At 36.9% G+C, this 23,711-nt stretch overlaps 1 protein-coding gene across 1 annotated transcript; it reads left to right on the plus strand.

The window, feature by feature from the left end:
• Nucleotides 1-5,163: 5,163 nt before the first annotated feature.
• Nucleotides 5,164-8,999, plus strand: LOC107768243 (GDSL esterase/lipase At5g37690-like). The gene is made up of 6 exons (XM_016587355.2): nt 5,164-5,495; nt 6,226-6,353; nt 6,459-6,585; nt 7,359-7,471; nt 7,804-8,053; nt 8,600-8,999. The coding sequence occupies exons 1-6, from the start codon at nt 5,261-5,263 to the stop codon at nt 8,827-8,829; spliced, it is 1,083 nt and encodes a 360-aa protein (XP_016442841.1). The 5' UTR covers nt 5,164-5,260; the 3' UTR covers nt 8,830-8,999.
• The last annotated feature ends 14,712 nt before the right edge of the window (nt 9,000-23,711 follow it).

The raw sequence follows: 23,711 nt of genomic DNA on the forward strand, positions 1-23,711 counted from the left end.
AACGACAAAGTTATTTTTGTGTGACCTATAGGTCACAGATTCAAGTCATTGAAGCAGTTATTAATGCTTGCATCAGGTACATTATACCAGTGGCGAAGTCAGAAATTTTCTGAAGAAAACTTGAAATAAGTTTAAAAAATTCCGACAAAGGGTGTTCAATAGATGTTATGTACCTTTAAAATCTAATATTTTATCTATATACACTGTTTAATTTTCCAACAAAGGATGGTCAATTGACCACCCTAACCAAAGTGTGGCTTCGCCCCTGCATTGCATTCTTTGAAATGTAACCCTTTTCTGGATCCTGCATGAATACAAGATATTCCGTGCACTGAAATGCTCCTATATTTCCTTTGAATTAGCTATTGGTTCAATGGCTTAGGGGCTGCGGAGAGGCATTGAATTATTGAGTGGGGAAAGGCCAAATGCGCGTGTTGTTAGACGAAATGACTAAACTCTTTCCACTCAATAAAAAGTTGAAAATGTATCTTCCAACAATTTGAATATCTTTATATGCAACGTCACAAGTCGCAACTGATATCAATTTTTGAAGTATATTTGACCATTACCAAATTTTCAAGAAGACAAAATAGTTTTCTTTTAGTTATTTTATTTAGGGGCGTAGCAACTTTGTACAAAAGGAAAAAATGACAAGAATAACATGACATAAGAAAACATTATAATTGGGGTGCTAAAACCACATTTAAAGTAATGGTATCGAATCTTCATTTTGAGGAGTCCTTTCCACGTGAAAGAAAGTGAAATTATTAGGCATAAATAAAGCTAAAAGGGGAGGGAATCAAGCAAATTATTAGGCACATTTTGGATTTCTGGAAAATAACTTACTTGTGTTGCCAAACTTCTACTAGCAATTAAGGATATGTAGTCAAGATATAAAATGGATTTAAACATTTAAGTTATATATGAAAAATCTTTACTCTATAATTTAACATAATATAACAAGTTGGTTATCATGTATAAAATTACATGCAACTGTTATCAGCAGATTGTTTAACTGCTTTTACACTATCAGTGCATAAAGCTTAAACTCATTATGTGCGGCCAAACTTATTTGCAATTGAGGCTAGTCAAGATATAATTGGATACAAATAAGATTTCAATGTTAATTACATGGTCAATATCTCCATTTGGTGATTTATTTCCATGATTATTCTCATTTGACTTTTAACAAGTTGAGAAGGTATTGACCATCTTCTTTTCCTATGGCCCAGAAGAAAAGGGGATTTGATAGACTTGTTGAATGTTTGAATTCCAAGATTAAATTGAGAAAATTAGTGTACAGTCCACCTTAGCTAGCCAATACAAAAGGATTAAGAAATAAAAAGAAAATAATACCCCACACTCTTCTCTATATTTCAAATTAGATGTCCTAATTTATTTTTCCATCATCTAGAACTTCAAATGCTACAATAGTTTCTTTCTTTTGGTCATAAACTAAAATCTATAAATTAGACAAGTTACTCAATAGGAAAGGGCATTTGTATTATAGACATAATTAAATAATTAAAATTATATATTCTACCAACGTAAGTTTTTAGGTGAGACTGTCACACAATTCAATATGGTATTATACAAGATAAAAGTACCAAGACCAATTTTCACCACACCCATTATAAAAATAAAAATAAAAATTACGTGCTTAGTCATGAAAAAGTAATCAAGCTCGCGGTGTTTTCGTGTATATGTATTTTGGGTAAATGATACTGTATAGCCGCTCTTAAAATAATAGCTGAAAAAATATACACTTTTTTGTATTTATTTGTATATATATACATTATGTATGTTATATACAAAAATTATACAAATTTTAAACACCTTTTCGGCTACCAAATGTAAATAGAAATAGAGAAAAACTCACTTTATACCCATTAATCCTAAACTATTTACCTTTTAATGCCCAGGTCCAAACTATTTACTACTCCTATCCATGAGGCCCAAACTATTTACCCGATTTTTTCCTTGCCAACCATCTTTCTTTCTTCTATCGTCCAGTTTATGCATTAGAAAACTGCTCTTTTCTTGAAATTTTATGACATATTTTGTTTTCAAGAATTCAAAATTTATTGTACATAAGCCTGTGACCATTAGGTGAATGGAAACCAAGCAATCCGGTTCACAGTTGTGACCATTAGAAGAATCCACACTGATCTTGACAAATTCTTTAGAGCTTCTAACATCTCTCTAAAAAACAACAATCCTCCTTTTTTTCCTGATGAACCAAGTACTCACTGTTGATGAAATCTTTCTGTGGCAATCGTTCTTCATCCACAGTTGTATAGATTCGTTAGTTATTGTTCTTTGATGTAGATTGTACCTTTGATACTAGTTTTTGGAGATTTATTGTACAAAAATTTAAATCCACTATTGAAGGACCTTGAAGCTTGAAACTCATAACTTGGTTTGTTTGAGTTTTTAATTATTTTGATCCGATCCTGTATGGGTTTGTTTGGAAAGTTGATTGGAGGTTGTAGCTAAAGTTTTAGTCAATTTGGTGGAGATTTTGTAGTAGATTTCATTTCAACTATATACCCTATTAGTATAGCTATATACTATATTGGTATCATATGCTAGTTGAATCATTTTTTGGTTGTATTAGCTGCATTTAATTGGTACAATATTTGATTTTCTTTTAATAATAGTAATATATTACAATATCTTGAAATACCTTATTATATTAATATGTGGTACACTATTTTTTTATTTTTCTCTTTATGCATGTGTGTTATGTAATATAGTATAGTCATATAGTTGCCGGAAATTCACTAGTAAAATTGTATACCATATTGGTATAGTTATATGCCATATTGGTATCATATGGTAGTTGAACATTGTTTTGGTTGTTTTAGTTGCATCTTAAGTGAATTTTATTATGAAATTATTTATGTGGTTGTTCCAATAATTGCTTATAACTATAAAAACTATTACATAATACACATGATATTTAGCTTGCAATATACAAAATGAGCAAGTTGTTTTGCGAATATTTAACTTGCAATACGAGCATGTAATTTTCTCATACTTTTATTGTGTCCTTTAATGTTTTGGTACAGTATTATAGTCGCAGATAGTTGTAGCAATATTCTAGAGAAATCACATGCTCTGTTGGTATACATATATACCATATTGGTATCACATGGTACTAGAAGTCTTTTTTGCTACTTATACTTTTGTTGCATTTTTCAATATTTTATTGTCATTTTTATTCTAACTAGTATATATGGAGATTTGGTTGCCATAGATTATGTTTTCTTGCTCTATAACTGGTTGTATTACTGCTAATGGTAGAGTGTGTACTGATATTTATAGGAAAGCAGATCAAGGTTTGCATGGCAATCACGTATTGATTCTTAGAATCTGATTATGTAGTTTATGGTGCTCAACAACAATCAATGTGATATACAGTGAATTAGATCAAGTGACAACTAATATTATTTTAGTTTAATAATTGAATTTAATAAATGAGAAAAAAATAGAAGGTATATTGTACAAGTTATATTAAAAAAATGTGAACAAATATTTACTATATCAATTATTTTTTCTTATTGTATAAAAAAAGAATAATAAGAAATAGTGAAAACGGTAAATGAAATTAGATTATGAAGAGAAAAAGAATTAAAAAAAAAAAGAAGTTAAATGAAATTAGAAAAGGAAAAAAGAAAAAAATAAGAAGAAAAGGAGAAAAGAAGAAAAGAAGCATAAAAATAAAAAAAGAATTGGAGAATAAAGAAAAAATTCCCCACAAAAACTATTATGGGTAGGAAATATAATTAATTTATGGGTAGAAAAACAAATGGATAGACAAGGGTAAATAATTTTGTTTTTATGAGTAACTATATCAAAACCCTATGTAAATAGTATCTTGTACGAGCTAGTGAAAAAGGCCCATTTATTTTCCTTAACATTTACAAGCCCACACTCATTTTAAGAGAAGATTTAGGATAAAAAACATGATAGATAATAATAGGAAAGGTATGATAATTCTATATTGTCAATTTATTTTATTTTATTTTATCTGCATTTCAATGTGAAAATAAAAGAAAAAAGAAGAAGATAAATCACAAAGCAACCACTGAAAAATGTGTAGGAATTTGTTTTCTAAGATTGACTCATTTCTCTCCTACCTCATCTAACGGAATCAAAATTCTAGAAGAATGTCTATTTTATGAAAATGTGAAGCAAGTTTTATTAAAACATTTAAAAGCTGAGCTAATAGCTAAATAGTAGATCATAAAATGGTAGAGCTTCTATCTTGTATTGTAAAGTTAGATTCTCAAAAAAAGAAAAAAAAAGAAAAAAAGAAAAAAAAAAGGAACTCAGTTTTGGCCTACCCAAAAAATTGAAATAAAATCAAGATGATCATAATACAAATTTAAGATGAGGATCTTGAATATTTATAAGTTTAAGTATGTTGAGTTAAGAAAAAAGATGTAGTGTTTTTTTTTAATATAGGGATGATACGATAGGGGTCGTTTGGTAGGATGTATTAGAGAAAAATAATATATGTATCAGTTTTGGTATTATTAATTCCTAGTTTGGTGATATTTTTTAATCTATGTATAATTAATACTTATATTGGTTATACACCATATTAAGTATTATTCTTATACATAACAAGCTATGGTATTGCTAATACATGGATAAGTATGTATAAAGACAGAATTGCTCTATTAGGTACTATTCTTATATATAGCTAAAGAATGTGGATGATATTTTTGTATAAATAATTTTTTTAAACTTATGCAATACATGTTATTTTTAATATATTAAACCAAACAGTCGATAAGAAATAACCTCAGCATAAATACTACTAATCTCAACATACTAATATACCATAATCAGTACTATTCTTATACACCCCACCAAACGACCCTTAGTCTTAACAAGTTGAGACCTTTTTCTATTATCCATAGGACATAACAACAATAAAATGTTTTTTTCTTCCTGCCTAAAGCAAAAGCAAATACACTCACTGTGTTACCCAATTCAGTTGGCCAAATGCAAGAAAATTTTCAACCATTAAGAAGAAATTCCCAACTAACTACAAATTAAACACTTCAATACTTGAACTTAGCACTCATAATTCCAAGATTTTCATATTCAGTGAAGAACAAGAAAAATATCATCCATCACCTACTATGATCAAACTTAAAGGACATGACATGAATAAAAAAATGTTATAAATTCTTACCATAAATTGCAACATTTCTCAAGGACTAAACCAAAGAAAGAGCAGCAAAAAATGGTTGTTTTAGCTCAAATTCTTGGATTCTTGATTATGGCAATTGTTGCATCTGTGGCTTCAGCTGGAGAACCAGTAGTGACATATGTGTTTGGTGACTCATTGACAGAAGTTGGGAACAATAATTATTTGCAGTCTCTTGCCAAATCTAATTATCCTTTTTATGGTATTGATTATGAAGGTGGAAAAGCTACTGGCAGATTCACCAATGGAAGAACTATTGGTGATATTATATGTAATCTCTATAGACTTTGCTTTATAATTTTAAGTCCTAACTTATTCAATTTTTTTCCACTGTTTCTTGAGCCAAGGGCTTATCGGAAACATGCTCTCTATCTTTATAAGGTAAGGGTAAGATATGCGTACACACTATACCCTTCCTAGATTCCACGTATGGGATTACACTGGGTTTGTTGTTGTTGTTGCTTATTCATTTTCTTTTTCACTGTTTCTTGAGTCGGGGCCTATCGGAAACAACATTTCTATCTTTATAAGGCAGGGGTAAGGTCTGCGTACACGCTACCCTATATGTACACCGCGTATGGGATTACAATGGGTTTGTTGTTGTTATTGTTGCTTATTCATTTTCTTTTTGACTGTTTCTTGAGTCGAGGATCTATCGGAAACAACCTTTCTATCTTTATAAGGCTGGGGTAAGGTCTGTGTACACGTTACCCTCTCTATATCCCACATATGGGATTGCACTGGGTTTGTTGTTGTCGTTGCTTATTCATTTTCTACTATTATTTATATCAATAGAGGTAGAAAATGAATAGGTTGAATCATACTTGGGCAGATTAAAACAGGTCAAATCAATGAACGAGTTACGATCTAACCCGTTCTAAGTTTGCTTGGATCAAAATGAATTATGGTCCGGCCCTTTTTCAGACCCCGCATAAAGCGGAAGTTTAGTGCACCGAGCTGCCTTTTTTTTTAAAGTAACATTTTTCCTCTTCAATTTTCAGCTGCCAAACTTGGAGTTCAATCACCACCACCATATCTTTCATTAGCACCAAATGATGATGCAATATTGAAAGGAGTGAATTATGCATCTGGTGGAGCTGGAATTCTCAATGACACTGGACTCTACTTTGTAACAAATCACTCCAATTTTACTTCATATTTCTCTGATTTCTTTTCAGCAAATTCTATCCTTCTCTAACAAACACATCTTTACTATGCTTTTTACACAAAACAGATTCAAAGAATGACATTTGATGATCAAATAAAGAGCTTTGAGAACACAAAAGAAGCAATCAAGGCTAAAATTGGTGAAGAGGCTGCAGAAAAACATGTCAATAAAGCTGTCTACTTTATTGGAATGGGTATATTTGTGCATATTCTTATATTTCTGTTATCACTTGTTGTTTCGTTCATTTCAATTTTCTTATATGCATGCTGGTGTTACTACTTGTTGCTACTCCTTTCTTCTTATCTTGCATGAGCCGAGTGTCTATCAGAAAGAACCTCTCTGTTTTTTCAACGTAGGGGTATAAAAATTGGGGGCAATATAATCCTTACGTAAGGGCCATCCTATCCAACTTTCAGGCATTGAGATACGTTTCAAACGTGGATGATTATCATAAGAGATTCCCAACATATCATATCATTCTCGTTCTTGAAAAATCCATAGTTTTCCAAACCTCGAAAACAAACGAAATTCCTCCTAGAGGCAAATACTTTTATGCATACCTCTTCTGGTTGATCCACACCATCCTCTATTCTCGTAAGATGATACACACTAGCTAACAGCCTGCCAGGCGCTACATCATAGGCACATTGAGAGCGGAGATAGTTGTACCCATATACATAAAAAATGACAGCAATGGAATGCCAATCCTCGGGCTTTATTTGTAAAGTCTCACACAAACAACAATTGAGCGTCAGACCTCACATATGGAACTATACTGGATCTGCTGTTGTTGTTTGTATATTTGTGCATAGCAATATATAACAGAACATAGCAGCGTACCTTATATGGAAAACAATAAAACTTTCAAATAAATAAGCCAAGAAAGACTTCTTTTTACATCTCTTACTATTCATCTGCCAAAAAAATACTTCAATTTCTCTGATGCTAATTTGTAATCCTTTTCAGGTAGCAATGACTATGTCAATAACTTCCTGCAACCCTTTTTAGCTGCTGGACAACAGTATACACATGATGAGTTTGTAGAGCTTCTAATCTCAACCTTAGGCGAACAATTCACAGTAAGTTATGCAGAGTTCAATACAGTTATGCAGAATTTTATGCTTAAAGCCAAACGATGTCTAAGTAATAGGTTGCCTGCATCAAACCCTTTTTGGGTGCGGCCTGCATAAACGCAGGATGCTTTGTGCAATGGCCTGCTCTTTTACTTGTTTCTACCGTTTCTTTTATCTTTCTTAAGCTGAGGCCGGTCTATTGAAAACAGTCTCTATACCTTCTCAGGGCAGGGTTACAGCCTATGTACGCACTACCTTCTCCAGAGCCCATTTGTGAGATTTCACTGGATTGTTGTTGTTGTACTCACTTGTGTTATTTTCATCTTCTTGAATTTTAGAGACTTCATCAACTTGGAGCAAGAAAGATTGTGTTTCATGGACTTGGACCACTAGGCTGTATCCCTTCACAAAGGGTGAAATCCACAAGGGGGATATGCTTGAAACAAGTCAATCTATGGGTGCAAGAATTCAACTCAAAAGTGGGAAAACTAATTGCTTCTCTAAATAAGCACCTCCCATATGCTCAGATAACCTTTGCAGACACTTATCCAATAGTTCTAGACTTGATTGAGAACCCTTCTGCTTATGGTAAGCTCAATATTCCCATAATACAAATATATTCTTTTGCTTGTAAAATACTCAAAAAACTTTCCATAGTGAAAAGATCAAGGCGTGCAACAACTAACATACCAAAAGTCTTTGATTGTGTGATGGAATGATAAATAATCTTTCATCCTAAACAAGGTCTCGGGATCGAACCCTAGGTATAGAGTCGTTTTTGTTAGAGAGCGCTTTACACCCTAATATGGGACTTCCACCACGAATTCAAATTTAATCCCAAATACAGGTACTGCCAGGTGGAAAACAAAAAAACTAACATAAAAGCAAGCGGAAATCCAAGGACATTCGCTTAGACAACTTATATTTAAGTGACAATCAATACACAATACATTTGCAACAATAACGTCAAGGACACCAAACCTTACCCCTGCCTTGACAAGGTTGAATGGTTGTTTCAAAAAGACACTCTACTCCAATAGTACTTCTACTTCTTGATTGTTTCCTTTTTTATGAACTCTTTCTTTACTTGTGGTTTTAAAGCTAAAGTTTTGGCTACTATTATTTTGTTTTTAGGTTTCAAGATTTCGAATACATCATGTTGCAATGTGGACACAAGTGTTGGAGGACTATGTTTACCAAACTCAAAGCTATGCAAAAATAGAACAGAATATGTATTTTGGGATGCATTTCACCCTACTGATGCAGCAAATGCAGTGCTTGCAGATAGAATTTTCACCACATTATTTCATGAAGCATCTAGCCCTGCACCAGCACCTTACCCTCGAAAGTTTTTGAAAACATAGATAGATACTATGCCAAATATATTAGTATTTGATTTGTCATGAGAGGATGTATTAATTGTTATTTATATTTCATACTAAGGAGTACATTTTATGAGTTAATACTCTAAAAAAATTCTTTGTTGTTTTGTCAAATATGCAAAATCAATGCATTTTTAACCTGAAATTGTTTGCCATCAATTTTATCCTTACATATAGTTAATTATGTGAAGTCAAATTCATAAATACCCTTACTTTTGATTAGATATTATTAATAAATACAATTTATACCATGTGAAGTCAAATTCATTAAACTATTTAAATTTGTTTACTCAACCACCATATCCAATTCGAGCCTCATATCTCTTGCTGATAACAATCCTTATATCCTCCCTCAAAATTGATTATTTTGTCCAGAAAATCAAAAACCAATCATTATTTTGTTAATTCTAATGGATTATCACAAACAAACAAAAACTAAATTAAACAAATAAGTTATAAAATAAAATTCAAAAAGGGTTATTTGCTCTCAGATATGGGCCAAAGTTTTTCCACATGAGAAGCTAATGAGAATAATGGTTCAGATCCAACAAGGATTTAAATCCGAAGAAATAATTAATCCCACTTAATTTCAATTTGCTCAACAAAAAGCTCTCATCTTTACACCAAAAAATGGATCTAAGATTCATAAAGCCCTTTATTAAGCAAAATAAAAATTAAATAAACACTCTTCAGCTAAAAATCCAAATTGGATCTTTCACCAAATCTCACCAAACTTCTTTTTTCAGTGTGGTTAAAGCAAAATAAATCATCACTGAGCAAAATACCCACCTCAAATTTATCAAAATAATAATTTTTTTTGATAGTGTAGAACCTACGAGAAAACGCAGAAAATCATTGAAAAAATATTGAAATCAGCGTGTCCATAAGTGCTAAAAAAAATTAATTTAGCATCTTTTCGTATTTTCTCTGTTATTGTTATTTTGAAACAGAGAAAATCATAGTTGATGCTCTAAGATTGAAATGAAAATTGAAAACAATAATAAACGTCAAAAGATGAAGAGTTAACCAGATCTGCTGATGAGAATTGAAGATTGAAGACTTTTGATAATAGAGCTGCATATTTATAGGATCCGTGGTTAGGGTTTCTGATGGACTTGGTCTTGGGCTTGTGCTTCATTTAGTTGTCATTGGAAGAGGCGGGCCGCTATTTCAGTAAAAATTGCACGGGACGTCCTATTTGATCGTTTTCATTTAACTTATACTCATTTTTTTAAAACTTTTAACTTACATCCACTTTTTAAATAATTTCAGTCCCTTTTCTCCCCCTCCTTCTTCTCCTTCGTTTTCTTCAAAGATATCTTTTCCTTTTTAACTTGCAAATTCAAAGCTAAAATTATGTAAAACGTCTTCTTGACACACTACATCTCCGGCTCTCACCACCTTCAAGTAAGATAAAACGCTGCCCCAAGGCTAGAATTTTCACTCATGTAAACAATGAACTTTACTGAACCAAAAATATTAAAAAAGTTCTGCTCTAAATTTTCCACGGTTACATGCAAAAGAATTTCGAAATGCACTAAATAGTGAAAAATTGATGACTGTCAATGACGATCAGCTGACAAATTCTCATGCGAACCAGGAAGGTAATTTCTGTAAGCAGTCCAAAATCCCCCAAAAGCTGATAGCTCCAAATGACCTAAATAGGATAGTAGTTGATCAAGCAAGTCTCTTTAGTAAGAACAGATAATTGCATGTCCTAATCAAACAAAAAAAAAAAATGATTACTTTTATGATGAAACTAACAGGGCATTACTAAAGACTTCTTTTATTCACTGATCTTAACGACAACATGAATATTTTTTATATAGTGAAAAACTTCAGCTCTGAAGTTTGTCAGTTACAAAGCAAAAACTTCAGCTCTAGAGCTGAAGTTCGCCAGTTACAAAACAAAAACTTCAGCTCTGGAGCTGAACTTCAGGCCCGGCTATTAGAATGCTGAAGTTTTGCGTGATTGTCTTTGCTACTTCAGCCCCGTATGCTGAAGTTATGCGAAAAAGCTGGTACGTTTGCAATATTTTTTTGCAAAGCGGGCACAAATTAAAACGTGACACAAAAAGCGAGTATAGAGGCAAATACCTCACTATTTCAAGAAGCGACCTATTGGGCTGCTATTTCAATTAGAGACCTATGGGAGAATATTTTCTACGAAAAAAAAAGTAAAAATAGTAGGAGCTGTCGCAATTTCTATAAATTCTACGGGAGAATATTTTATTTTTTTTGAAAAAAAAAATTGAGCAGTTCCCAAAATATTTTGACTTTTGCGGTATTTTCATTCATCAAATTTTAATGCAAATTTGATTTTATATTTTGATGTTTGGTTTTCAAATTTTTGTACAAATTCAGTTTTGACACTTTAAACTAAATGTTTTTTTAGTATATGTTCATCAACAAAATATCATGAAAATTAATAGAAAATCAGTTATTTTGTTATAAATAGAATTTTATTTATGGTGAATGTCTATATTTTAGAGAGATCTTAGGGTTTGTTACTTGGTGGCTAAGCCATTTTTTTCCTATAAATAAAGGGGTTCTATTCCATTGTAATTCATTCCAAATCAATAAGAATTCTCTTTCCCTGCTTTTCTCCGCAATACGCTTCTGTCACGACCCCAAATACCTGTCTTGATGATGCCTATCACATTACTAGGCAAGTCAACCAGTCAACTAACCCTAACCCATTCCTTTAGTAGTAAACCATTTCCAACACGAGTTTTAAATACTGATTTCATAATAGACATTTAGAATAACAGAAAATATGTGGAAGTCAAAATGAAAATAAACTGCACAGCCCAACTGATCTGGTGTCACGAGTCTAGAGCCTCTAACACAAGCCTGAATGTCTAATATATCAATAGCCTAGAAAGTGCGGGAAAATAACATGATAGAAGGGAGGAAGCGGGACTGCGAACGTCATGCAGCTACCTCGAAATCCCCCAACAGAACATTGAACCGGCTGAACAATGCTCACTCAATTGCTCAGGCACCTAGATCTGCACACAAGGTGCAGGGAGTAACGTGAGTACGCCAACTCAGTAAGTAACTAAAATAAATAAGGCCTGAAAGTAGCGACGAGCAATTCAAAATACATAACGGAATAACCAACAAAATAACATGTCATCTTTACAGTTCAAAAATCAGTTTACGTTATAAACCACATTTCCAATTAAACATTTGGAACCAGTTACCTAGCAGAAAATCAAACAGAGGCCTATTTAAAAGAAGAATGAAATTAGTGAAAAACATCATGATAAGGCCTCTCAGGCAAGGAATCATTTAGAATCTTGCCCCTCGAGCAGTCTCTCGATCACTCGGGGCTCAACTCCCGTCACTTAGTACTCACTCTCAGCACTCGGCTCATATATATATACCTCATAGTAACCGAATTTCAACTGCAAGAGGTCTCTCCCCAACTGGAATACATGCCAAACTCTCCATACTCACTGTCTTTCGGCTCAAAGCATCGGCCGCCACATTGGCCTTTCCCGGATGGTACAATATAGTGATATTATAATCCCTAAGCAACTACAACCATCTCCGCTGCCTCAAATTAAGATCCTTTTGCTTGAACAAATGCTGAAGACTGTGATGATCAGTGAACACCTCACAAGATACGCCATACATGTAATGCCTCCAAATTTTCAATGCGTGAACTATGGCAGCCAACTCCAAATCATGAAATGGGGAATTCTTCTCATCGGGCTTCAACTGACGAGAAGCATAAGCTATAACTCTATCCTTCTGCATCAACACACAACCAATCCCAACTCTCGAAACATCACAATACACGGTATATGAACCTGAAGCTGATGGCAAAACCAACATTGGAGCTGTGGTCAAAGCTGTCTTGAGCTTCTGAAAGCTCTCTTCACACTCGTCCGACCATACAAATGTAGCACTCTTTGAGTCAACTTGGTCAAGGGCGATGCGATAGATGATAATCCCTGAACAAACTGGTGATACTGTCAAACCAAGAAAATTGCGAATCTCTGTGGCTGAGGATGGTCTGGGCCAACTCTGAACTGCCTTTATCTTCTTCGGATCAACCTGAATACCCTCGTTGGACACCACGTGCCCTAAGAAAGCCATTAAACTGAGCTAAAACTCACACTTGGAGAATTTTGCATAAAGTTTTTCCTCCCTCAATCTCTGCAATACAACTCTCAAATGCTCCACGTGCTCTTCATGACTATGCGAATACACCAGAATATCATCAATGAAGACTATGACGAATGAATCCAGATACGGCTTGAACACGATGTTTATCAAATGCATGAACGCTGCTGGGGCATTGGTCAGCCCAAAGTACATCACCAAGAACTCATAATGACCATATCGGGTCTTGAAAGCAGTCTTAAGAATATCCGAGTCCTTGATCTTCAACTGGTGATAACCTGAACGGAGATCAATCTTGGAGAACACCCTCGCTCCCTAAAGCTAGTCAAATAAACCATCAATGCGAGGCAAAGGATACTTGTTCTTAATTGTTACCTTGTTCAATTGCCTATAATCAATGCACATTCTCATTGTGCCATCCTTCTTCTTCACAAACAGAACCGGCGCACCCCAAGGTGACACACTAGGCCGAATGAACCCCTTATCTAGGAGCTTCTGAAGTTGCTCCTTCAATTCCTTCAACTCCCTGGTGCCATACGATACGGCGAAATAGAAATGGGTTGAGTGCCCGGCACCAGGTCAATACCAAAATCAATATCTCTGTCCAGTGGCATGCCCGACAAGTCTGCATGAAACATATCGGGAAAATCCCTCACAACTGGAATAGAGTCAATACTGGGAGTCTCAGCTCCAACATCCCTCACAAACGCTAGGTATGAAAGACAACCCTTCCCAACCATACGCTGGGCTCTCAAGAAAGAGATCACTCTACTAGGAATGTAATCAGTCACACCTCGCCACTCGATCCATGGCACAGCCGGCATAGCCAATATGAATGTCTTAGCATAACAGTCCAGAACAACATGACACAGAGATAATCAATCCATGCCCAAAATGACATCAAAATCCACTAAGCTCAATACTAACAGGTCCACTCGGGTCTCCAAACCCCCAATAGGTCACCACACACGATCGGTACACGCAGTCTACAACAATGATATCGCCTACTAAGGTAGATACATGAATATGTAAGGCAAGAAACTCACGAGTCGTACCTAAATAATGAGCAAAATACGAGGATACATAAGAAAAGGTGGAACCGAGATCAAATAATACAGAGGCATCTCTGTGGTAGACTGAAACAATTCCTGAAATCACGACATCTGAAGCAGCAACATCTGATCTACCCGGAAGGGCATAAAAATGAGCCTGACCACCACCTGATCGACCTCCCCCTCTAGGGCGGCCCCTGGCTGACTGACCTCCACCCCTAGCTGGGTTGGTGGGTGGTGAAGTAACTGGAGTAGAAGTCGAGGGTTGATCCCTCTGCTGAGACTAACCATCATGAAGATGAGGACACTGTCTCCTTATATGACCTGATGATGCTCTACGGTAACTTAGGCGAGCTGAACGAGCCTGCCTGAACGAACGGCCCCTTACATGCTGGAACTGACCCTCGAAGGAGCACCGCTAAAACTAACAGATCCCTGAGGCCTCTTAGCCTCCCTCTCCTCTCGCTCCTACCGGCGAACCATCTCAATCTCACGGTCGATACCAACAACTTCCTCGAAGGTAGCACCCGTCACCCTCTCTCTAGGCATGAGAATCCAAAGATGATATGTGAGGCCATCAACAAACCTCTTAATCCTCTCTCGATCTATAGGAACCATCCAAATCGCATGACGGCCTAACTCAGAGGACCGCATCTCATACTACGTCACCATCATCTCCCCCTGACACAGCTGCTCAAACTGACTGTGCAGCTCCTCTCGGCGTGACTGTGGTACATACTTCTCTAAGAAGAGAACAGAGAACTGCTGCCAAGTAAGGGGTGCTGCACCAATAGGCCTACGCCTCTCACCAAGTGAAGGCATCTCCAAAAAACTGAAATGTAGTGAATGCCACACCACTAGTCTTAAGAATCCCTACTTTCCGAAGCATCCACTGGCACTTATCCAAAATGCCCTGGGCATCATCGCCCTTTGCACCACTGAATGACGTAGGCTGGAGCCTATCAAACCTCTCAAGTCGATGTTGCTCATCATCCGGCATAACTAGTACTACAAACTCCTACGCTGGTACAACCGGCTGGGCTGGAGGTGCCCCTGGTGTCTGTAGTCCCTGCACATTTTGCTCAGGTGTGCGAGCAATTGGGAGTATGGGTGCCTCCCCCGGCCTGGGAAGTAGCTACGGTCGTAGTAGCTGAGACTGCCTGAGCCAAACCGGTACACACTGATAAGATCTGAGCTAAAGCCTCTTGAAGGCTTGGGATCACGATAGGCACAGGTGGTGCCTACACTGGTGCTGATGCAGCGTCCACAATTGGGACCTGATCGGGGACTAGGACAGCTGATGGATCTGTCGGTGCTTCTCTAGCTGCTCTGCCCCTACCACGGCCTCGATCGCGACCTCGACCTCTAGTGGCCCCCGCTGGTGGGACTGGTGGTCGTCCACCCCATCCTATAGCTCGTGTCTTCACCATCTGTGAGAGAATGGAATAATAAGAGTTTAGTACTTAGATCAACAAGTTTGCATGACAAGAAATTCAAGAATATGAAGTTTTTCCTAAAGGTTTTGCAGCCTCTCAAGGATAAATACAGACGTCTCCGTACCGATCCGCGAGACTCTATTAAACCAGCTCATGACTCGCGAGAACTATGTAACCTAGGCTCTGATACCAACTTGTCATGACCCCAAATACCTGTCGTGATGGCGCCTATCACATTACTAAGCAAGCCAACCAGTCAACTAAACCTAACCCATTACTTATTTCCAACACGAGTTTTAAATACCGATTTCATAATAGATATTTAGAATAACAGAAAATATGTGGAAGTCAAAATGAAAATAAACTGCACAACCCAACTGATCGGGTGTCACAAGTCTAGAGCCTCTAACACAAGCCTGAATGTCTAATACATCAATAGCCTAGAAAGTGTGGGTAAATAAAATAATAGAAGAGAGGAAGCGGGACTGCGAACGCCATGCAGCTACCTCGAAATCCCCCAACAAAACACTGAACCGGCTGAACAATGCTCACTCAACCGCTCGGGCACCTGGATCTGCACACAAGGTGCAGAGAGTAATGGAGTACGCCAACTCAGTAAGTAACTAAAATAAATAAGGCCTGAAAGTAGTGACGAGTAATTCAAAATACATAACGGAATAACCAACGAAATAACATGTCATTTTTACAGTTCAAAAATCAGTTTACGTTACAAAACCACATTTCTAGTTAAACATTTGGAACCAGTTACCTAGGAGTATATCAAATAGAGGCCTATTTAAAAGAAGAATAGAATCAGTGAAAAACATCATGATAAGGCCTCTCAGGCAAGGAATCATTCAGAGTCTGGCCCCTCGGGCAGTCTCTCGGTCACTCGGGGCTCAACTCCCGTCACTTAGTACTCACTCTCAGCACTCGGCTCATATATATATACCTCATAGTAACCGAATTCATAGTAAACGCTGCGGCAACAGTCCGATCCATATATTTATAGTCGACTACGCTTACTGGGGGTGTGCAGACTCCAAAGGGGCTCCTACAGCCCAAACATCATATCAATGCGGCGTGCAACCTGATCCAATATATATATCGCTACGGCGTGCAGCCCGATCCATATAAGTATCATTGCGGTGTACAGCCTGATCCATAATGTATACATATAATATCCTCATAATTGGGTTCTCAACCTCTCTCAGTCATTAACCTCACAGCCTCTCGGACACAATAATAGAAGGTAGGGATCTCCGCCCAAACAATCATCACATTTAGGAATAGAGTGATGAAACCAGCTTTAAATCATTTAACATAAAACATGACTGAGGATATGGTTTTTAGCAAGTAAAATGAGTTAAAACAGTCAAAATGCCCCTAAGGGTTCTACAGGTCGGCACAAGTCCCCAAACATGGCGTATAACCCATAGTACAGTATAAAAGACTGAAACACGAAATAATATAAGATTTCCAAATCAAGTACGCGGCTTAATAGTCGCTATGGGACGGACCAAGTCACAATCCCTACTGGTGCACGCCCACACGCTCGTCACCTAGCATGTGCGTCACCGCTTTTACCCAATCAAGTCAAACACTGAGGTTTTGTACCCTCAGTTCCAGATTTACAATGGTTACTTACCTCAAACCGGTAAAAAAATACTATTCCACGACGCCCTTGCCCTTCAAATCGGCCTCCACTCGCATCGAATCTATCCAAAATCAGAACGAATACGTCACAATTTGATAAAGGAACAAAGCCCAAGAGAAAACAATCGAAAAAATCCCGAAAATCCCGAAATTAGCAAAACCTGAGCACGGGCCCACATCTCGGAATCGGGCAAAATTTACATTTTCAGAATCCTCATACCCTCACGAGTCTAACCATACCAAAATTATCCAATTCCGGTACCATTTGGTCCTTCAAATCATAATTTTATATTTTTGGAAGATTCCATAATTTTTCTTCCCAAATTCCATCCCAACTCACGATTTAAATGATGAATTCAATAATAGATTCATGTATTCTAGCCAAATCATAGTTAGAATCACTTACCCCGATGAATTTCTTGAAAACCCTTCGAAAAATCTCCAAAATCCGAGCTCTCTAGGTCAAAATATTAAATAAAACCAAAAACCTCATATTTATAGAGTACCCCATAGATTTACACCTCCGCGGACCGCACAAAATCGACCGCGGTCCTCACAAAACCAGTGTGGTCCGCACAAAAACGACCACGGCCGCACAGGCTTTCCTCTGCAGTGACAGGATTTAGTATTTTGGCCATAACTTTCTCTACAGATGTCCAAATTGTAATATACTTAGCTTTCTAGATACTAGACACGAAAGGCTACAACTTTCGTTTTTGAATCATCTCAAAATTCCTTGTAGATCAAAAGATACGAGCTTCCGAAGTATGACCAGTGAAATGTTCCCCACCGCGGCCGCACTGCATTTTGTGCGGTCCGCACAGCACCTACCGCGGCCGCACTTCGTTTTGTGTGGTCCGCACAGCACATACCGCAGCCTCACTTCTTTTTGTGCGGACCGCACGGGTGGGTTCCGAGGCCTGCAACCCTTCTGGACCTGCTACGGCTATGATTTTCGGCCTAAAACATCGTGGAACCTACCCGGAACCTACCCGGAACTCCCGGAACTTCAAACCAATTGTACCAACACATCCCATGACATCTTTCAAACTTGTTAAAAACTTCAGAACGCTCACAACAACATCAATCACGAATTTATCATAGGATTCAAGCCTAAGAACTCCAAAAACTCTTAAATTATGCTTCCGATCAAAAAGTCTATCAAATCTCGTCCGAATGACCTAAAATTTTGCACACACATCCCAAATAACACAGCGAAGCTACTGTCACTCTCGGAATTTTCATTCCAACCCCTATATCAAAATCTCGTCTATCAACCGGAATCGCTAAAATATCAACTTCGTCAGTTTTAGCCTAAATCTTCTCTACAACTCCAAAACCCATTCTGATCGCGCTCCTAAGTCACAAATCACCTCCCGAAGCTAACCGAACTATCGGAACTCACTTCCGAGCGTTCTAACATATAAGTCAATATCTGGTTGACTTTTCCAACTTAAGCCTTCTTAAAAGAGACTAAGTGTCTCAAACTTCACCAAACTCATTCCAGACTCGATCCGCCCAACCCGATACCATAAAAACACGAATAACGAAGCATAAAGAAGCTGAAATGGGAGAAACAGAGCGGTGACTCATGAGACGACTGGACGGGTCATCACAACTTCTTCTTCCTTTATTGTTTCATAATACGTTATCAGCCCGAGGCTTTAACCAATTGAGTAGAAACTTTAGGATTGAGCATAATGATTGTCAATTCTGGATTTAAGGTATGTATTTTTTTTATATTTTTCTCTTTTATTCTATAATTTAATTTTAAATATAAGTAAAGACAATAAATTTTGATTATAACTCTAATGGAGTTAGTAAGAAATTATAATCACTCGAAGTGGTAAAATTTCTATGTCTTGCCATGATTAAAGTCATGTATGATCGTGAGCGCAAGAAGTGAAAACTCGTCCCATTGAATTTGCTTCATTCTCATTCCCTTAAGAGAATGTGGTAACAATATGTAATAAATCTGAAAGAAGACAAAATTATTACCGTGAAGGTATCAATGGATGTGGACGTGGCAATAGACGAAATTATAATCGTCATCATTATGGTAATGAGAATACTAAGGATTCTCAAATTAATCGTTCACTCTGTGAAAGTAATATTTGTCATCGATTTGACATGAAATTTTATAAAGCATATATAGATGATTATGGTACATTTATGATGTGAATGTGAAAACATCTGATTTATGAATACATATTCATTCTTGGAAGAATATGAACGTGTTAATGGTAGTGAATATACCATAATCATTTCTAGAAGGAGGTTTGAGATGATATAATAAAATAATATCATTATTATGGCATGAATAGTCATTGGTCACGCACCTATTGCACGCCAAAATATTTTGGTAATGTGATTATTAAAGAATAACATCAATGCAAGAAACATATCTTGCATATAATTTTGACCATAACCATAATGGTATAACTTTCTCTTTAAAAGAGATATTCACCATATGGATGTTGATGTATATGTGGTAATACCAAATTAATTGATAGCTCTGGAAGAGCCAATTATTACTATTTTGGAGGAATAAAATTGATTATCAATAAGGAATTGTGTTGTAGTAAATCTCAAAGAAATTTAATTGAGTTTCTAAAATATTCGTGAAAGTGGTTGGTCATACCGAGACTATATAAAGGAAAGATTTAATATCATCTATTACTGCAACTTGTAGCGGGGTAATATGCATGTGAAAAGTTATCCGCTTTATTCTCCAGTTTGTACTACACAAACAAAAGAATGCCACAATAAAGTAAAAGTTTATTGATATAAAACCCATATCATAATATACTTGGAGTTTATTGATAATTGCAACACATCATGGTGTAAATCTAAAGTTTTTCAATATTGATAATTTATTCAGTTGACATACTCGGGGTACGGAAAAAGGAGGTGTGACAATGTGCAAAAATAAAAGAGAATTCACATGGGTAAATATTAAAGAACTAGAAAGTTCTTTATGAATTCTCTTATATTGCATGTTCTCATTAATTAAATTGACCAACTAAAATTGGGATTGAATCCCATGAATGCTGGAAATATCAAAGGTGAATATGGGCTCATTCACCTGCCATGTATACCACATAAGATGCATCTATGAGATGGTTACATGTGCGACTATTAATAACCCGCAATATGATATTTTGCGAGGTAACTTGCTCAATAATTTAATTTCGAGCATAATTTCTAGATTTTCTATTCAAGAAGTTCATCTTGATAAGGTAGTTTACATCACAGTTGGTTTAGCAAAATAATTTATTGAGTGCCTCTACTTAATAGCTAAACTATTACTTTTGAGAACAAAGTTATCTATATCAGTTTGATATAGTGTATACGGTGGAAATAGACGGCTCGATTTCACGTGCATCAAGGCATCTCGAGGGCTTCCAGTGATCGACTCCAAGACATGTCGGCTTTGAGACAGATCAACTGCGAGATAGTATAACCAATAACCGACCCCGGGACATTGTGAATTGCCGGTCTTGGCGGATCTAGGTGGAGTTCCCAAGGCACGTGCATATGGCAGGTCAAGTCTAGTGGATTAGCCCAAAAGGCGAATCAGGGCATTTAACGGTTGTACCAGCCCCATATCTTTGTAATAAATGCACTTGTACTATGTCGGGATTCCCCCTCTTATATAAAGGGGATCCTTGTCATTTTGTAAACATCAGTTGCTCATACTAAATATACAAGAATATTCTCTCTGCTCTCTAACATATTCTCTTGATCTTATTACTTCATTTATTGCTTATATTTATTGTGTTCTATTCATTGTTCTTCATTTATTGCTTATTATTGGCCATAAAAAGCCGTCTTAGATCTATTTATAATTGTTATTCACCATCGACCGCCTCCGATAGCTCCCAGCAGAGCTTCAGACTCGACCCCGAGGCCCTTGAATAGGCAAGCTCGAGGCCCCGATTGACAGCGATTCGGTTTGATTAACACCTTGTTCTTAAGCTCTTATTTCAATTCTAAGTCTTTCACATAACACCAATTACCTAACAACTAGCATAACAATAGATCACGTATTTTTAGAACCACTAAATCAAATTTAATTGTTATTACCATTTTCATGGTAAACAATTTGGCGCCCACCGTGGGGCTAAAAATAATAGTGATTATTTTCTTGCTGGTTTAGCTACATAATGTAAGTTACCTTTCATGCTTTTTCTTGCCCAAGATCTTTGATTTCAGGTCAAAATGTATGACTCAGTGAACAACAATCTTGAGAAGCACGGAGATAATGGTGTAGATGTTCCAGGTGTTGGTGTACCACCACGAAACCCTAAGAACGCACCTGAACCGATTCCCGTGGACGCGGTCTCGCGCGATGCTCAACACGTCGATGTAAGCTCCCATATTAATAGGAGTGTGCACCAAATAGACCGACAAGAAGCTCAAGAGACCCTGGCTAGGAAAGAATTGGAGGTTAGCCTTCACGTTACTTTTGAAATGTGCAGGCACAACAGCTAGCGATTGCTCAGCTGCAAAGTCACTAGAAAACTCCCAGCACAATTGCGTCAGGGATGGCTCCACCGGCCGAGCAGGTATCGGAGAGGTCAAGCAATAACGGGTCGGTATCCGACCCCACCATCGTAAAGATGCTCGAGGACCTCACAAAGAGGATTGAATCAGGTGAGAAGAAGATAAAAGACAATGACAAAAAGGTTGAGACCTACACTTCTAGGGTCGACCAGATTCCGGGCGCACCTCCGATCCTGAAAGGTATGGATTCGAAGAAGTTTATACAAAGGCCGTTCCCAGAGGAATCATTTCCAAAACCCATTCCAAAGAAGTTCAGAATGCTAGACCTTCCAAAATACAACGGGACCTCAGACCCCAATGAGCATGTTATTGCCTACACTTGCACAGTGAAGGGCAATGACATAAAGGACGACGATATCGAGTTTGTCCTACTAAAGAAGTTCGGGGAAACACTTTCGAAGGGGGCCATGATGTGGTATCACAACTTAGCTCCTAATTCTATAAACTCATTTGCCATGTTGGTAGATTCCTTCATAAAGGTACACGCCAGTGCCATCAAAGTAGCAACAAGGAAGTCTGACGTCTTCAAAATCAAGCAGATGGATAACGAGATGCTGTGAGAATTTATATCTCGCTTTCAAATGGAACATATGGAACTACCTATAGTCTCCGATGACTGGGCAGTATAGGACTTCACTAAAGGTCTGAATGAGCGAAGCTCGGTGGCTTCGAAGCAACTGAAATAGAACCTGGTCGAATATCCGGCCATGACCTGGTTGGACGTCTACAACCGATATCAGTCAAAGATCAGGGTCGAGGACGACCAACTAGGAGCCCATCGGGCTCGGTATACCCAACCAGGCTTCTACCAAGGGAGCCAAAGTCAAACAAAGAAAGGTACCAACCATACACTGAAGATAGGAGAAACGCCCCGAGACGTAACATACCATGCACTAATCAAAGAATGAACCCGTTACACCCCAAGTTTTCATACATGAGAGTACGTCGTAAGTCATTGATGTAAGCTCGGAAATGAGATTATATTTGGAAGAAAATAAAGTAAGTTAATATTGTTACCTTGGAGGCTACAAATATTTAAAATCATGAATAACAAGTACCAAGAGGGTTGGAAATCTTAGAAGCTAAACAAGTTGAAGAAAAAAATAAGTTTCGTCGAAAGTCGACAAGATTGGAATGTTATAACATGTACTTTGGGGTGAGACTAGGGTTCTTAACATGATAAGGAGGTTATTCTATGAGTTATTTTAGTCGTATGATATTCATTTTCTACATTTTGAAGGCAAGCAAGTTGTGGAACAAGAGTTGGCAAAGGTCATCACAAGTTACATTCATAAATTTGCTGAAATTTAGGTCATATGTATTTGATCATTTCTACAAATATACTTAGAATCATGGGGTTTTCTACCTACAAAATTGAAGATCTACGAGTCTAGTTTCTAACTCATTAAACTGTTTGTCAATACGACATCGGAGTAGAGAGATATTTGTGTTTTCGCGAGACCGCGCAAGTAGCTCCCAATGGGACCCACTTAGGCGGTGGTTGACCTACTTCAATTTATAAATGATTTGGACGCCTATTTTTGCTCATTTTTCAACTAAGCTTCGTCTCCAAACTTCTCCTAACCCTCCTAAACATATACCACAAGGGTTTGAAGTGATTCCAAAGTGATTTCACCATATTTAAACATCAAAACTTAGTTCTAGTGAAGAACAACACCTCTTTGAGGTTGTGTTGTCATTGAGGATTGTTGTGGGCTGTATTTGGATGAAATTCCAAGTTTTTGCTGCTGTCTAAGGTGAGTATAACATCCTACTAATTGTGCTTAAGCTTTCTTGTATGTTGGTTAAGTTGTTAGGATGATAAACTACAAGATAATACTTGGATTAGTTTAAGTCACTTCTATGATGTTGTATTGCCATTGAGGGTTGTTGTAAGCTGAATATAACTTGGATTTCGACTTGAAGTTATTGTTGGAGGTATGTGTATTTTGTTCTTACCTGTGCTTATGGTTGTCTTGATATTGATTAAGTTAAATGGATGGAGTAGACATGAACTAGT

The sequence above is a fragment of the Nicotiana tabacum genome, chromosome 13 (assembly GCF_000715075.1).
Source record: "Nicotiana tabacum cultivar K326 chromosome 13, ASM71507v2, whole genome shotgun sequence".
Taxonomy (NCBI): Eukaryota; Viridiplantae; Streptophyta; class Magnoliopsida; order Solanales; family Solanaceae; genus Nicotiana; species Nicotiana tabacum.